This window comes from Triplophysa rosa, linkage group LG2 (genome assembly GCF_024868665.1).
Source record: "Triplophysa rosa linkage group LG2, Trosa_1v2, whole genome shotgun sequence".
Lineage (NCBI taxonomy): Eukaryota > Metazoa > Chordata > Actinopteri > Cypriniformes > Nemacheilidae > Triplophysa > Triplophysa rosa.
Window position 1 is genome coordinate 31,308,197 of NC_079891.1, and position 17,813 is coordinate 31,326,009.

The following is a 17,813-nucleotide window of genomic DNA, read 5'->3' on the forward strand; positions in this document are numbered from 1 at the left end:
AACTTTTTAAAATCTTAATGTTGAAAAAACAGGTTATATTCGTTTTTTTACCATGTTAAATTAATAACTACGGTAATAATTTCAACCCACATTATCTGTGGAAAAATTAGCGTATTAATTTAATATTTCACTGTGGTTATTTATTTCGACTGTGTTATTTATTAGCAGAGTGCAAAAACGAAACAGACTAAATCACCACTGTAAACACTTTACGATAAATAATAATGTATATACATTCGGATAAACATAAGGTAATACATGATTTAAAACGAAGTTTAAAAATCAGGCACCGATGAGGACGCCTCTCCTCCTGCACGGGGGCCTTACAAGTTCACTGTCGCGTGTTTTGATTTAATCCCCTCTACGGCGTGTAGCTGTGTGTGCAGGTACTACATTCCCATTCATATAACAGATTGCGTTATGGTCATGTTGAAAATGTATTAACTCTTCCATCCCAAATGTTTGCATATACTTGTATGTTGTTATGCGGGCTGTTTTTGTTTTATTCTTTGTTGTCAATATTCATGCCATTGTGTGCACAGTAAGAGAGTTTATGCCAAGAGTTTATCGCCACTGTAATGAAGCTGTTGGGGCCTTATCTGAACTGTCAACACTGAACGCACCGCTGATCTACTGCGCTCATAAGTCATGTTTAGAGAGCGAACGATCTCCTTTGCCTGCTTTGAATTATTAAGATAGTTATGAGCCGTAATCCCAAATGTTGATATACACAATATGCCTGACTGTTAGTATCGTTAATATGTATATGTGACGTTACTATTATCTTGCATTTATATTGTAAGGAGCATGTTTCAAACGGGTTAAACATCTGTGGCATTGTGTTTTTTTATTTTGATGGTGCCTTAATTTGGAATGTGTGCTAGTGGCCCAAGAATTACGAATGTCATTGTATTCGATTATCAAAAACACATTTCATAAACAACACTATAACAGTACTGTAAGTATTTGGAAAACATGCACAGTTAAAGGTATAGTTCACCCAAAAAATGGAAATTCCTTCATCAAATCACTTATGTCATCCCAAACCTGCAAAACACAAAAGAAAATATTTTGAAAATGTTGGTAACCAACATTGGCCCCCATTGATTTTCATTATCCATTTTGAGACATTTCTCAAAATATCTTCTTTGCTTGGAAAGTCTTATACAGGTTTTAAATGACCTTGGCCTGAATAAATCAACTATCTCTTTAATATTCTTTAACCTGGACACCCGTTTAACTTGGAATAAGGGAAAAGTAAATGTAAAATCAGCTAGTAAAAAGCGTCATTTGTTTTTCATTTGCCTTGACCTTTTGTTATGTAAAGCAATGCGATTTGTGTATTGTGCGCAAGTGTACCTTGAAATTCTTTTTGAGGCCACTATAGGTGCGAGCGAAGGAGTGGAGGGATGAAACCGCCTTTATCTGTGCGGTAATCCTGTATCACCGTTGCAGGTTAACAGGTGATAATGCTCACAGATAAATGAGTGTTACCTGTAGGTCTCTTTAGTAATCAGCACTAAACCCCCTTAAGTCAGGAAGCACTGACAAAGTGGCCACCATCCCTACCCTCGCACACACACACACAGGAGCAGAAATGCATTCAATCCTTATCAGTGTGAGCCCTAGCGTGGCATTCACGCCATGGACAGAAACAATGCAGCTGTCGGTCAGGTCCGTCAGTCAGAGCGACAGGGTGACGGTGGGTGTGGAAGCACTTGTGTCTGACTTTAGCTCTCTATCTTCCACAGAGCTGTTTTTCCAGTCCAGATAGCCCCCTTCCCTCCTGTTCCCTTACCAACGCACGGCAGCACAATAAAGGGCGTGTGTACCCCGTACTTCCTCCGATGTTTGTTTAAGTCAGCTTTAGAATGGACACGGAGGTCCGTTTGCCACATTTGTTTCCTCCGCCGGGACAATTTGGCTTTTTTGGCGCGGGGGGTCATGTGTAAACTTGGGACAGAAACGCTGACTAATACATATGTGAATGGTGCACTCATTGTGGTGGAAATGTCAGTGAAGTAAAAGAGAGGGGGAGGGCTAAAGCGAGATAAGAATAAAGAAAAGAACGACTTGAAGCCAAAGTATGATATCATTAGAAGCGGGAGTACCGGCTGCATTACCACCCCATGGCCTTCAACATGAGTCTTCTCCTTATCTGCGGCCCTTTGGTCTTTTAATTATGATTCATTGATGTTATAGCATCAATAACATGTGATAACATTCAAATATAAAAAAAATGTGTTCAAACTCGATTTTTTTATTAAGGAGCGAGTATTGCTTTTGTGGACAGAACATGTCACTTAAAGGGACAAGTTCACCCCAAAATGAAAATTCTTACATCATTTTCCCACCCTTTTGTCAGTACAAACCTGTATGACTTTAATTTTTTCTGCAGAACACAAAAGAAGATATTTTGAAGAATGTCGGTAACCAAACAACATTGAACTCCATTTACGTTCATTGTATGGGACACAAAACCACTTAAAAAATTTCTAAATATCTTTTGTGTTCCACAGAAGAAAGAGTAAAACAGGTTTTGAACAACATGAGGATAAATACAGTAAATGATGACAGAATTAAAAATTTTGGTTGAACTGTCCCTTTAAATGCTTCAGAGTGGAAAACCGTTAGTCTAGTTGCTTACACTAGCAATAGTTCATTTTTGCACATCTCACTTCATTTTTCAGCCATGTTTTCATCTCATGCAATATTTTACAGATGACGTTCACTTAATCTGCTCTAGAACCTCGGCAAGAATTATTACATTCTATATTCCCACAATCTCCAGGATCTAAGTTGGTCTCATTTATGAATGGCAGCATATGACAGTGGCTTGGGCAGAGGTGTGTGGCTGCCCATTACCGGATCTGCGCGGGGGGGGGGGGGGGGGGGGGGGGGGGGGGAGAGGAATGCGGACAGTCTATCCCCGATCTTTGAAGCCCGCGTTAAAATGACTGTGGCTCCCCCTCCTCTGGTATAAGTCGCAGCGCGGGGGGCACAGAAAGAGGCTGTGTTTGATCTGAAGGTCGCCGGCCCTCTGCCTGTGTTGAGAGATACCTGGCTGACGTGGCTTCTTCTTATTTAATAACATGAAGGGGAAGCGAACTCTCTCTCATAATTAGGCCTAATTACCGAGCAGGTGTTGACAGACAACCCAAGAAGAGACAAACTGCCTTTATCCCGAGTCTTAGAGTCAGATTACTGGAGCTGTCTTATCTGTTACCCAGAAAACTCGCTCTCTTTCTGCATCGTTCCATCAAAAGAAACGGGCGTTCTAATTTCATTCCTGCCCGTGGCTGTGAATTTAATTACCTGTCGTAATTCAACACAATTTTGACCTTCTTAATGCTTTAAGAACATTGTGGTCCGACGTAATCGTGGCGCTTCCAAAGAGTCATTCTGAACCACATCAATTAGCATCAGTTGTTATGCCTAATGGGGTACAATAGGGGTGTAAATATTTAGTCTGGCGAATGTTTAATATAATAATGAACGTGATGCAAGGTGAAATTTTATAAGCCAATTGTTTTAACCCTTACAAGGTTTGAATGTTTTGTTTTTAGTGTGATTTGGATGTTGCACAGTCAAAAGTTATGGTGGTCACCATTGTGGTAATACAGGATAGACCATAGTAGGAAGAAATTGCTTTATATATGTATTTGTTCTGTTGAACACAAAAGAAGATATTTTGAAGAATGTAGGAAAGCAAACAGTTCTAGGGCACTTTTGACTACTATTGTAATTTTTCAAACTATGGTAGTCAGTGGTAGCTGAGAAATGTTTGCTTTCCTACATTCTAAAAACTATCTTCTCTGTGTTCAACGGAACAAAGAAATTTATACAGATTTGGAAGGTGAGTAAATGGTGACAGAAGTTTTATTTTTGGGTGATTTGATTCTTTCAGGAGCTTATAAGAACAGTTCACTCAAAAAAAAAACATTCTGTCATCGGTTTCCCACCCTTATGTTGTTTCAGTTGAACACAAAGAGATTGTAGAAAAGAAAAACCAATTTGGGGAACTGACAGCCGCAGTCCCCATTCACTTTCATTGTATAGAAAGATGCAATGAAAGTAAATGGTGACTGAGACTAAATATTCTGCCTAATGTCACCTTTTGTTCTTTGTTAAACAGTATGGGTACAAATCAATATAAGTCACCCCGCCAGCACAACCATGATCTTGACTTTTCCACCTAGCCTCAGCCAGTTTTTCCACTTCGTCCTTATCTTTATTTTTCCATCTGTGACTGACAGCTCTGTATTGGTACAGGAATGTTTTGATGCGTTGTGTTTGCACAAAGAGAACATGCATTTCCAGACCCGTGTGTCAAACATCCCCGGTGCAGTGAGCTGCTCAATAAGGGTTCGTTAATCCTCTTTAAGCCAACAAAAAAACCCTGCTGTCACACACACTCGTCCGACGGAGAGCTCCGCCACCTTTACACCAACTTTTGAATGACTGCTTAAAGGAACAGAGTTCCAAAAAAACGACAAATTCTGTCATTATGAAAGGGACAGTTTGCCCCAAAAAAGAAATTCTGTCATCATTTACTCCTAATCTTTATAAATGTCTATGTTTCGATGAACACGGAGAAAGATATTTGAAACAATGCTTGTAACCAAACAGTTCTTGGCCACCATTGACTACCATACTAGGAAAAATGACAATGGTTGTCAAAAACGCCCCAGAACAGTTTGCTTTCCTACATTCTTCAAAATATATTATTTTGTGTTCAACAGAACAAAGAAATGTATAAAGCAATTTTTCCTACTATGCTAGTCAATGGTGTCCAAGAACAGAAAACGACAGTTTTCACCAATTAATATATCAAAGTGCTCTTGAAAACTACATCACTTTATTTAGCTCAAAGTGCCCTTAAAAAGGTCCATGGAAAACTTTTATGTCAGAATCACACTCATTCAGACAACAGGTTTAATTTCATCCCTTATGCAGTAGACAGGGTCTGGCTCCTACACGGTCCTGATGGCGACTGATAGTCACGGGTTCTAATCCCACCGCATCTCTCTTTGCTCTCCGTTAGAGGCTGGAGGGGCGTTTAGTGACTGTTTTCTTTGTGAGGAGTTGGTACGGGGCAGCAGGGGGCTCGACTCTTAATTAGGAAGGTAGGGCAGTGAAGAATCTCCGCTTGACAGATTAACATGCACAATTTAACCACTAACCTTCCGAAATGAGCTACCCCAAAATACCTGCGGCTCCGGTTTCAGCGCGAGGGCAGAGGTGACCAGAAATGACGCTGAGCGGAGGACTCTTCATTAACCGGACAGCTCCAATATAAAAATCGCCAATATCAGTCGCCACTCGAGAGAAAAACAGACTCTATTTGTGTTGGTGCTTTTTTTTAGTTGTGTAATTAAAAATGCAAAGTGTGTAATTGAAAAGAATTGCAACAATTGCGACTCTTGAAGTTTCCTGAACGTTTTACCATCTTCCATTGGTTGGGGAAACATATAATCCTGTCACGCCATTGGTGCCTTCAAAAACGTCTTTTAAAGAGTAAAATTGATATATTGTAATAATTGAATACCACATCATTGGTTGTTTTTTATTTTTTAAAGTCGTATACAGATTCAGCCGTTTAAAAGGTCTAATTATGTCATTTCCATTTGTGTTTTTTGTGGTCTGTTGCATATTTACTGTGGCTTTCCCTACTGCAGACTAAAAACCTTTGAACACCTTTGCAAACTGTTGATAAAAATGGGAAAAAACAGACAGTATCTCTCGGTTTACAGTAATTAATCTGTCTCAGGCGCATTGATTTATGATGTGTTGCATCAGAACTTTTACAAAGTAGAAGAAAGGGAAAGAAAAATCATAATCACATGCCCAACGGCTTTTGGTTTTCGTGTGTTAACCAGGAGATATCGGTGTTTATTGCATATGAGCAAATACGAATAATTACATGAAAGCAATTAGGAAGGTAGGAAAGTCATGGGAATAATGTGGTGATAAAGAAGATTCTTTTCACAGCTCGTGTTTTGTTTAAGGTTATATATAGCCATTTACCCATGATTCACTGCTGTTTTAGATAGTGTAATGATGCGGTTTAGTCACTGATCTTTAATTAAACCTGGTATTTTACACATTCAGTATCTGCCTATGTTTTTTTTTTCATTTTGAAACTTTTTTAGTGAAAGCACAGTATTGTTATCCGTCTTTACTGTTTAAAAATGTTTAAATGCCTGATTTTAAATTGAGCAACTTGTTAAAGAATCTCATCTGTATGTGATGTCATGTTTTGGTTTTTAGGATATGGACCGTTGATGTACCTCACTGAAGTGTTACCGTGGTGATGGCCCGTCCTCCTCCAAACCCTCTGTACATTCTGAGGGGTTCAGGGGACGTGGTGAACACCCTGCACTTCTGCTGTGATGGACAGGGACCTTCGCTGTTGTACTCTGGGTAAGGGACGGTTCACCCAAAAATACAAATTCTGTCGTCATTTACTCACTCTCGATTTGTTAAAAATTTGTATAGATTTCTAAATCTATCCTTTTCTGTGTTCATCAAAACAAAGAAATGTATAAAGATTTGGAACAATATGAGGGTGAGTAAATGAAGACAGAATGTTCATTTTTGGGTGAACTGTTCTTTTAAATGTGACACCGTTAAAAACCCAAAACGAATAGCTTGCAGGGTCATTTAGCATTTGTGACCTTATAATCTCCTGTAAGATTTATGACCTTTTAATCTCTTGTAAGATATAAATGTGTGTATTTCAGGTCCGGTTCAGGAGCAATCCATGTGTGGAATCTGACCACCAGAAGACCAGAGCGTGTTTTGGAAAGCCATTCTGGCAACTCTGTTATCTGGCTCCAGGCCCTCAAAGAAAGCAGCACTCTTATCAGGTACATCTTATTTTTTGTCATGCGCTTGTCTCATTATTTCATTGAGTTTGTTTTAACACCTGGTAGTGAAGAGGGAAGCTGTGGAGGTTAAGTAGAAGCCACAGGATCAAATCTGGCCTGCAACAGATATGCATAGTTAAGCCGATGTTTTTATTTTATTTTAAAGTTACTTTTTATGGTGTTTAAATAAGCTCTTGTATGTTTTGTCAGTCAGGGTCGTGACATGCGCATGTGCGTGTGGGATCTGTCTGAAGGCCGCGGTGCAGTGACAGACGCTCTCTTCACGGGCAGCGTGGGCTTCTGTCAGTGTTCTCTGCTGGAGACCCAACCGGGATCCACTTTACTGGCTCACCCCACTGAACACATGGAGGAGGTGAGACGCTGAAGGGATAATGGCTATATCACAAATCTTGCTAACACTTTAGTTCCCCCTGAGAGGGATAAAAACTATGTATTCACACCGTAGGAAGCAGAGCTTTCTGTCTTACAAACATATTTAACAGATGAAGCAGTGGACGCCCATATGTGCTTTCTAGACGGATGCCAATATTAAGGAAGTGAGTTGACTAATCGCAAATTAAAATGATGAATGAAATTAATGTTCCTGTAGCCTTAGCAGCACAAAGCTTATACGTAGGTTCAAACGCTAGGGAACAAATGTACTGATAAAAATGTATGTCTTAAAGTCCCAGTGAAATAAAAAATGACAATTCCTATTTTTTCATGAAATATTGCAACGTTTATTGTAAATAGCTTACCAATGTGGGTCATTCTTTTTTTAAATTCACGTGCCCTCATAATCCTCAATTACACTGTAAAATCGTAAAATGCACTTCCGCCCTCTAGTGACTATCCATCTCAAATGACGTAGGTTAGACGGCTTGGGGAATCATCTGTTAACTCCTCCCCTTCAACGGTCAGTCTGCTCCCAGTTCCATTTCAAAATGCAACTGCTGTTTTTATACATCCAATCAAATCACAGTGAAAAAACAAGTGACGCACACTACTTTTTGTCATTCGGAATTCCGTTTCATCCGGAAATGCGTTAGAATACGGAAGTAAAAACGATTGAACTTCCAATTCACGGGGACTTTAAATGCACTGTCAGTCACTTTGGATAAAAGCATATGCAAAATGCAGATTTAAAAGAACAAAGAATAAAAACTGTATCATGCTAATTGACTAAATGCGTCATAGTCTCAGATTATATACCCATCGCTGTGTTTGATCAATTTTCTTTTCAAAAAGTACTAAGTACAATATTTCTGATGCTTGTCTAAAGTTTAAATTTGATGTATTTGTTATCAATTCTGTCATCTTTCTACATAGAAGGTAATTATAATCTTAGAGACACTCATTTTTACAGTTAGTACCACTAATATACATCTCATGAAAAATCGCACCCGCACAGCGCTTACTAGCTCTATGAATACAATACAAGCGTTCGAAACTCAAAAACATTTGTCAATGTTCATTGTATTTTAAAAAGTTGCTATGCCACATATTCTATGTTTTAGGCCTATATTTTTTATAGTTTACATCTCTCTGCTCATGTTTCTGCTTTAGGTATCTGTAGGTATGTAAAGCTGCAATGCAAAAGTGTGAAAAACACTAAAGAGATTGAATTGAAATTGAATCAATCATATAACAGCAAATATATCGGTTTAATTGTATTTTGGTCTGGTTCTTCTGATATTGCAGTGAGTGTAATGGCTGTTTGTCTGACACTAATGACAGTTTGAATCATTTATGTTCTGCTTGGCTGCCGTCTCTCTCTGTGAGATAGCTGCAGTCTGTGTTTTGCACAGTCGAGCGAACTGCAGAGAGCTGAGAGTGTGAGCTCTGCTCTGTCTTGTCTTATATTGCATCCTGATTCATGTTTCAGTCTCCGTTCTGCCTGTTGTACACTAGAGTGAGTTCCAGCTGTCACTCGATCTACATTAGTATGCTTCAGCTAGCAGCAGCACGCCAGCCAGACCAAACACAAAGTCTCAGTGTGTTGCCATTATCCTCGTCCTTTTACCTATGACACTTCACATGCATTTCCTGTCATCTTTTAGTACTTCATATTTTACGTTTGTATGCATTTTAAGATACTTTTATCCAAAGTGAAGTGCATTTTACTGGGATTCAAACCCATGACCTTTATGCTGGTAACACAAATGGACACGTTCAAGTATGCAATAGAATGTGCACTACCTAGTAGTGTGTCACTTATTGCCCAAGCATTTGCAAATTTTGGGTTGGCTTTTCAATTTTGGTTTGGCCTGGGTTTCAAACTCATGACCTTTGTGTTGCTAACGCGAATGGAAAAGTATGCAATAGAGTGTGCTAGGGATGTTCATATTGACCGTTAAATCGTTAACCGATAGTAAAAATTTGGACCGATTAATACTATCAGTTAAACAATTCAAAAGGTATGTTTCTTTTTTTCAGTTAAATAATGTTAATAAAATGTTTTTAATAATAGTAAGAATAATTTAATAATACGTTTTTAAATAACTATTAAATCATACATGTTTTTAAGTTTTCTGTATGGTGAAAGAAGAATTAACTCAGGGAGCGTGCAGACGCCTGTGACCAGGTGTAAATGCCTTCCGAAATGATTAAAATCCGATCACGCAAACCACTTGACGAAACTGGACAAGTGTAACTCATTTGATTGAGGAGGCCACATTTATCAGGGCTTTACTCCTCTAAACGGAGTGCGTCACTGTAAACCTTGCTCACGCTCAAGTTCGTTGTTTTACATGTAGACGCGCGGCAATCGTGCTCACAATGCGCTGTGACATTCTCTGTCTTCCCGGCATGTCTACACAACAGCAAAATGAAGCTCAGCAAAGCAAAGCTAACAGCAGAGCTACTGCAAGGGGATTTCAGTGCTAGCAATCAATCCTGAAGTTACAACTGTTATTGACACCAGGCCCAGCGAACGCCAGGTCCTGGAATGCACCTACCTATAGGTTGAACACCGCCTCCACAGAAGAATATCAACAACTTCTTCTCTAGCCCCGCCCACTGGTTCGCGCATGACAGTACTGAAGTAACACAAGTTGCGCTGAACCAGATAGAGCGAGCAAGCAATAAACATGCCGTTAAAGATCGCAAAATATTGTGCAGTCAGTGCCTGGTTGTGGAAGAACACAGTCGCTTCATAACCTTCCTTCGGATTCCGACATTAGTAATGCGTGTTTGAAGTTTATTTTTAAAGATGTTCCAGCTCACGTGGGTAAAACATTGAGCGTTTGTTCGCTTCATTTCACCGCGGATTCCTTTGTGAACAAGGCCCAGGTCAACGCTGGATTTGCGGAGAGACTAAAATTAAAAAGCAGTGCTGTGCTGTCAATATTGGATCTGACAGGAATGGCGCAGCAATCTTATGTGAGTAAAACATTTTTCTACTATGCGTCACTATTGCTTTGTTAGAGATCCCTTTATATGCCCTGATAGCCCTATTCGCACGGGATTAGTATTACCTGGTGACCTCTAGTCATTTGTAATAATTGCAGAGGTTGTCTGTGATCTTAATCCCGTGCGAATCGGCCATGTCTGTAATTTGTAAAGTAAAAATTCCCCCACAAATTACCTACCATATTTTAACACCGAGGTCCTGTGATAATACTCTATTAGTCCATGCGAATCGGCATCTTTGTGATTTGGCGGGCTCATATATCATTTTTCAAAGTTTTACCCACCGTTTGCGAATAATGGAGGCTGTTTTGAAGTGTTTTGACATTATTTCGGCTGCTGGGTCATAGCCATAAATTACCTGCCAACACTGTCATTTTGGCCGGGACTCCCGGGAGTCTCCCGTTTGTTTATTTATCATGGAAACTCTCGTAACATTTGAGACCCTCGATCGCGGTGATCTTCTGTCCGGTTTGCGATAACGGGTCTCAAATGCTGACAGGTACGGTCATATATCATTAAACACCACACAACTATAGGCTATACAAACTATACGCAAAGCCTTGCCATCACATCCGGGAAATAAGTCAGTAAATTTGAGTAAAATCACAGGCTTCACTTATCCCGTGCGAATGCGCCACATGAAATACAGATGTGGGGAGGTCATTTATAAATCACAAGAGGTCCCCAGATAATACTAATCCCGTGTGAATAGGGCTAATGTGTAACCTAACGTTACGTGTCTAACCAAATTCACAGAAGGCTCCAACTAAGTTTACTACGCAAACTGCTATCCAATCATAGCAGTGGGCGTTTACTTCCAAGTCTTCAATGCGGCACGCCCATTAAACCAAGCGTTTGTCGAGCCGGCCTCAAAACCCGGGTAGAAAATTGTCCATTACTTATTGATTCTGATGTTTTTGAATGTAAAAACCACGCGAACGTCATAAGTAGACCTCATACAACAGTATAAAGAAATAAACAAGGCCAGTTCATGACACCTTTAAACATTTAATTAATTTACCTTAATGTTCACATAGCATAGTGAAATATATTATTATAACAAATTGTATTGAAATAATTGATGACTGATTTGATGTCAGTCATTGAATGATTCTCCACAAAAGCACACAACATACTGCATTTCTGATGTGTGTCTTCCTTATTGTGGTAAGAAACATAATGGGTTGAACAGGGTCTATGCAAACACGAATCACCTGAATGGTAACTTCACAGAAAATGATTATTCACTACTGAACAACATCAATAATACTAAATACAGTATCTCACAGAAGTGAGAACACCCCTCACATTTTTGTAAATATTTTATTATATCTTTTCATGTGACAACACTGAAGAAATGAAACTACTACAATATAAAGTAGTGAGTGTACAGCTTGTATAACAGTGTAAATTTGCTGTCCCCTCAATTTGCTGTTTGCATCACTTAAATGTAAATTTTGGTTTGGCCTGGGTTTCATGACCTTTGTGCTGCTAACGCAATGGAAACATTCAAGTATGCAATGGAGTGTGCACTACCCAGTGTACTTATTGCATCACTTATTGTTTGTGCATTTGTGAATTTTGGTTTGGCCTGGGTTTTAAACTCATGACCTTTGTACTGTTAACACAAATGGAAAGGTCAAGTATGCAATTTGGTGTACACTACGTAGTGTATTTATTGAGTCACTTATTGCTCGAACATTTGTACATTTTGGCTTGGCTTTTAAATTGGCTTTCACATTTAGACTTTTGCCTGGGTTTCATCTCATGACCTTTGTGCTGCTAATGCAAATGGAGACATTCAAGGATGCAATATAATGTGCACTACCTTGTGTACTTATTGCATCACTTATGGCTGAAGCATTTGTCAATTTTGGTTTGGCTTTTACTTCACATCTTGCGTTCCCTCCCACCTTGCCCTTTGAAATGACAGCCTTGTCAGAGTCCCATCAAGGTAATAACCGTCACTAGATAACTGCAGGCGAACCTCACCACCATACGTCTCAGAAAACAAATAACAATGCTGCAAGGCATGCTGGGAGTCCGGAACTGGAGCAACGACTCCATCTGTGTCTTCCGTTTTTTTTTTATGTTTAGCATTCCAGTGTGCGTCTGACAGTGTAAGGCTTTAATTAATAGACTGTGTGTTATTTATTGACTGTTTAAGTCAAGATCTCGCACTCTTTAACCTGGGGGGATGAGAGCTGCCCGTTTCTGCTGTGTTTATAGTTACAGATGTAAACACATGTATAATGTGCAGCTGTGTTGTAGTGTTAAAATATGAATAGGTCTGAAATCAGGAATGGTAAATAGAGCGTAATGAGGACGAAGTTTTTTAATCATCGCTGTTTATGCATGCAACTTAATTTAAACGTCGTTTTAATGTGTTCAAAAATCAATATTTTCAGTTTTTTACTAAGCCGGAAACCTAATAAAGAACGTCCATGTGCGTCAAGTATGGTGACACGTCAAGAACTACAAATCTCATTGGTTCTGCGTGTCTCATAACTTGTTGTCAATTTCGTTACGAAACAAGAACCAATGACATTCAAAATTATCAATGTGTCGCCATGTTTCAGTTTATGGGTTATTTTCAGGTTTTAATTTCACTTAATTACCTCGAAGTATAAATCGTAGCTTGATTCTAGTCAAAAGGTAATCATGCTTTTGATTGTAGAATTTTAGCAGTGTAGCATTGGCGTGTTGGTTTTGATGGATGGTCATGACTCCATGTTGGAAATGGTTGTGTTTTGAGTCACTTGCCTCTGTTTGGTGTCAGGCGAGTCATGACTTGAGGAGGTAGAGAGCAGGAAAATGGGACGCTGTTGGCGATCAGCCCAACGTTGGCTGCGCTTACCTACCACCTGCGAACAAAACCACTAACAAACAGGACAGTCATCTACATCAAACTGGTTTTGTGTCTTTCTCCCCATGCTTTCATGATTATTTGGTGGTATCACTCATTTCTGTTTGGTGGTTCACTTCTGTTTGACATTTCTGTTTCAAGAATTTTAAATGAAACGTCAGTAAAATATGGAGCAGTATTACACATATACATATACATGTAAAATTGTTATAGAAATCTTGTTAAATTGGGTGAATTGACACAGATGATAAACATGACAAATGCAAACAGATATGAAAATGTTTAAAAAGCGTCTGCTGTTTTTCAGGTGAGTGTCGTGGAAATGAAGAGCTGGACTCAGGTGTGCACTCTGAAACCGGATTTAAAACTGGGGATGCTCATGTGTATGAAGATGTGGCAGGTAACAAGACACATTTCAATTTAAAAATAATACCAACAAATATTCAGAAAAACAGAAATTGGGCAATTCCAGCATTATGGATGTGATATTTTCAGCCAAACTTGAAATAAAATGACCAATATATTGAACCATCTGTTTTTATCTTCCCTGATTATAGCGTACAGACATCAGAAAAATATTAGTCCAAGCACGTGTTTTCTATTTTAAAAAGAGAAAAATTCATGTGTTATGGATGTGACAAAAAAGGATGCACGTTTTTAATAGGCAATATACTTTGTACGATTTTTGTGAGAAGTAAAATGTACAAACCAGAACCAATAATACCCAACAAAAAATGAGGGGTGGCTCTTCAAAGACCACAAAATAGTTCTTTTATTTTTCATCTCCCCGTTTATGAGAAATGTGGACTGTTATGGATGTGACGATTCACTTACCTGACTACGAAAAACTATGCTTTAGAAACTTTAAGAGAGACTTCACATGATTATTTAAACAATCAAATATTGACATCTGACCTATCAGTATGGTTAAAACCTTTGGTAAAAACTTGTTTTCATCTTAATGACGCTTACATAGAATTGCCCAGTTAGTTTTATGCAACACTGGATTTATCAAACTTTTGAGTATTTTAACATTATGTATTTACTACCAGTCAAACATTTGGACATGCATACTACTATTTTCTATTTTTCACTATATTCTATTTTATACAATAGAAAAGTAATAAAAGCCATGATATAAGATGACTGCAATGGGATGGGAATACAAAACTAGGATCATATGTTAACCGTAAAAAAACATTTGTATAAAAATTCATATATAGACATGTATATTTATGGTTTATATTTAACTATAAAATAATTAATTGTATTTAAAGGTGTTTAAGGTCATTTTATTCAGTTCAATGTGTCCACAGTTTTTACTGGTTATGTAGTTAAAGTCCCCATGAACCGGAAGTTGCGATCGTTTTTACTTCCGTATTCTGAAGCATTTCCGAGTGAAACAGAATTTCGAATGTGAAAAGATAGTGGCCGTGGCTTGTTTTTTACTGCGATTTGATTGGATGTGTAAAAACAGCCGTTGTTTTTTGAAATGGAACTGGCAGCAGACTGACAGTTGAAGGGGAGGAGTTAACGGATGCTCCGCGCAAGCTGTCTAACTTAACGTCTTTTGAGATGGATAGTCGTTAGACGGCGGAAGTGCGTTTTCAGATTTTAACTGAAGATTATGAGGGCACATGAATTTTAAAAAGTGAATTACCCTCATTGCTTAGCTATTTGCAATATATTCTGCAATATTTCATTGGGACTTTAAGATAACTGTTCTAATAAGCTGTTTTACTTGTTCGTTTATCAAAATACTGACAGGAACACAGGACGAGTGTGCCAAGTGCACAAAATGACACATAAGTGATTTATAGAGCAACCTGTCCAGGCTCCACCACACTATATTCATAGTGTTGTAACAACTTTGGGGTTACCCCCCAATATTAACTGCCCAAGTCTGTGTCTGTTTTGTAAACACTGATGCAAATTTTATTCAACTCTTGTCAAAGAGACCTATAATTCACTGATCTCTTTGGCATATTTACAAGTTTTCCATCTCCTTAAACTACAGATGAATCTGGGGTTTACAACAAGGCAGTTTATTGGAGGCGGTGTTTGTATCAAAAACGGTGTTGTAATTCTGTTTGCTTTTCGCCTGCATTCCCTCGTTCTTTATCCAGGTCTTATGTATACAGTGGTGCTCTTAGCTCGATGTTCCTGAATTAGAATTGATCATTTAGAAGTATTAATGTGACGCCCTACGAGTAGGTGCTGACATCTAACTGCAAGATTCTGGGTGGCGGTGAATTCACTCCATTGCTCCAACGGGAAGAATCTGTTACTGTCAAGTTCAGAGTCGCCCGACTACCCGAATGAGGGTGTGAAGGGGGTCCGTCCAGACAAGGAGTGTGACGGGCCCAGCGTGAATGTGTGTAACATATTGTCAATTCGCATCAGTCAAGAAGCAGTTGTCTTGTTATCCTCACGATCCCTGCTGTCGAAGACCTGCTGTTTCTTTCGGGCGATCACTGTCTCGCTTTCTTCCATCTCGTTCGTCTTTGAACACGTCTCTTCCATCACATTGCCAGAAGACCCGACAACAGATTTATGTCCTTCCTTAAACTCTTTGTGCTGGACTATTGGAAGGAATTATATGCTGTATTAAATAACACTTTGAGGTTTTGCATGGTGTGCATCTTCTCTTCTGCACCGATTGGTGGCTTCTGATTGGTCGGATATCACTGGTTCTGGGGATGTGGTGATGCAAGACGCAAGATCGCTGTAGCATGAACGTACGAGAAAGAAAATGTCATCGCGTGACATCAACCTCCACCAGCTCAGTTTGTGCGAACCAACGCGGTCCCTCATTAAATTCCCCGTAACACCGCCGTTCCTTTCATCAGCGCGTCGCCTTTTCTAGTAACCCTGTCTCACATGTGTTCGTCCTTGTTCTAGGCTTGGTTTACATGCGCGCCACCCACGGTCCTTCACACGACTTGACCTGAAGGAGCTCCTCTCTCCTGATCTTTCTTTTGAAGGCCCCCGAGATGCAAGGCTGGGATCAACTCTGCGGTTTCCCGCTCAGCGGGGGCTTCGCCGGTGCATGGCGACTTGTTGCCATCCATCGGAACGCCGCCGTTCTCCTCCCTCACGCTCTGTTGTGGCTTCGCTCGAGAATATCCATCCGAAGCAGCTGTTGGGATGATGAATCTTTCCCTGAAGCCCGAGTCCTAATCCGGCTAAAGCGTCCTCTTGTAGACCAGCCATGAAGGATATAATGAATTAGGTGTCTACCCAGGGTTCCGTGACCCTTGACCTGTGACATCATCAATCAGGGAGCACCTACACTTAACTGAAGTGCAAGGGCCAGAGGGCAACAGACGGTAATGCTTAACTGTCGATTGGGAGATTGATTTCCAGTTGTTTTATTTTTTATTTCATCTTAATACGCTCCAATGGCGATATGTTTACATGGGATTCGGGCTACAATTTGTAGGAAATGAAATGTGCAGCGCTCTGAGAGGACGACCTTCGCGGGTAGGAGGGAGCGAACGCGAATACAAGGGAATTTTTTTCCCCTTACGTTTTGGCCAACACATATGGAAGGAATTTTTCTTCACCAGCTTTGCCTGTACAGGGCACACTACTTTCGCCCTAGGACAGAAGATTAATAAAGATTCCTCATCCGTTCTTCCAGGTAAAACCCAAAGCGTGCACCAAACGAAACAAGTGCACTTCTTCGGCCTTTCCTCCAAGTACGATGACCGTAATGTGGAGCTAGCTGTGGGTCTAAATATAATTTTTGTGCTTTGAATTTGCATACACATGCTGGTTGTGCCGTCACTTGCACGATGAGATGAATGATCTGCCGGGAGTAAGGTGTGCGTGTTGTGTATTTGGAAAGAAGAGGGGAAGAGCACCTCCGTTGTAAATCTTGTTGCGTAGACAGCACGCCTGCAGCTCTGTTCTGAGTTATGAGACCGTAAGCTTTTATCAGCCTGCTCATTCTGCCTTTATCCGCTAAACTGATTTATGAGACAGCCTGCTGCGTGTAGCCATGTAACGCAGACGCTCCTCCTCGCAGATAATGAGCGGGATCCTCCGAGGTGCTGTAAATCTGAGTAAACAAACAAGTACGCGCACCTGAGCTGTCGCTTTTTTTGGAGGTTAAGCGAAAAGAGCTCGGGGAGTGTAAACAAAAATGTCAAAGATCACAGCGATCTTGACTTTTCAGAGTCATCTTGTGTCAGTTGAGCGGTGGCCTAACGTTATGTCTTGGTGCTCATGTGGGAGAAACGAGTTCAAGTCTGCCCATGAATTTAAAAAATAATAATAATAATAATTAGTGTTAACTGAGGTATGCTGTCTGTCTATTTACACTAAAGTATTCAGTGAAGTGTGCTGTGATTGGCTGAATTTGTGTCAGGTGATTAATGTTGTGGTTCATCAGAGCGCTCGCAGTCAGATAACCTCTGATAAACACTCCTGCCATAAGCTTCTGTTCATTTCTTGGTCTCTCTCTCTCGCTCTCTCTCTCTCTCGTTCTCTCTCGTTCTCTCTCGTTCTCTCTCGCTCTCTCTCTCTCGCTCTCTCTCTCTCTCTCTCGTTCTCTCTCGCTCTCTCTCTCTCTCTCTCTCTCTCTCTCTCTCTCGTTCTCTCTCGTTCTCTCTCGCTCTCTCTCTCTCACTCTCTCTCTCTCTCTCTCTCTCTCTCGTTCTCTC

General features: G+C 39.9%; 1 protein-coding gene across 3 annotated transcripts in view; it reads left to right on the forward strand.

Moving 5' to 3' along the window:
* Window positions 1-338: 338 nt before the first annotated feature.
* Window positions 339-17,813, forward strand: part of gnb1l (guanine nucleotide binding protein (G protein), beta polypeptide 1-like) — a 33,597-nt gene continuing 16,122 nt past the window's right edge. For 2 of the 3 annotated variants that reach the window (XM_057357754.1, XM_057357771.1), the window contains exons 1-5: window positions 339-386; window positions 6,271-6,423; window positions 6,744-6,869; window positions 7,080-7,242; window positions 13,454-13,546. In XM_057357754.1, coding sequence (XP_057213737.1) covers window positions 6,314-6,423; window positions 6,744-6,869; window positions 7,080-7,242; window positions 13,454-13,546 — 492 coding nt within the window. In that variant the 5' untranslated portion in view covers window positions 339-386; window positions 6,271-6,313. Of the gene's footprint in view, window positions 387-1,442; window positions 1,464-6,270; window positions 6,424-6,743; window positions 6,870-7,079; window positions 7,243-13,453; window positions 13,547-17,813 lie in introns of those variants that run through there. The other variant, XM_057357763.1, reaches the window with a different exon arrangement.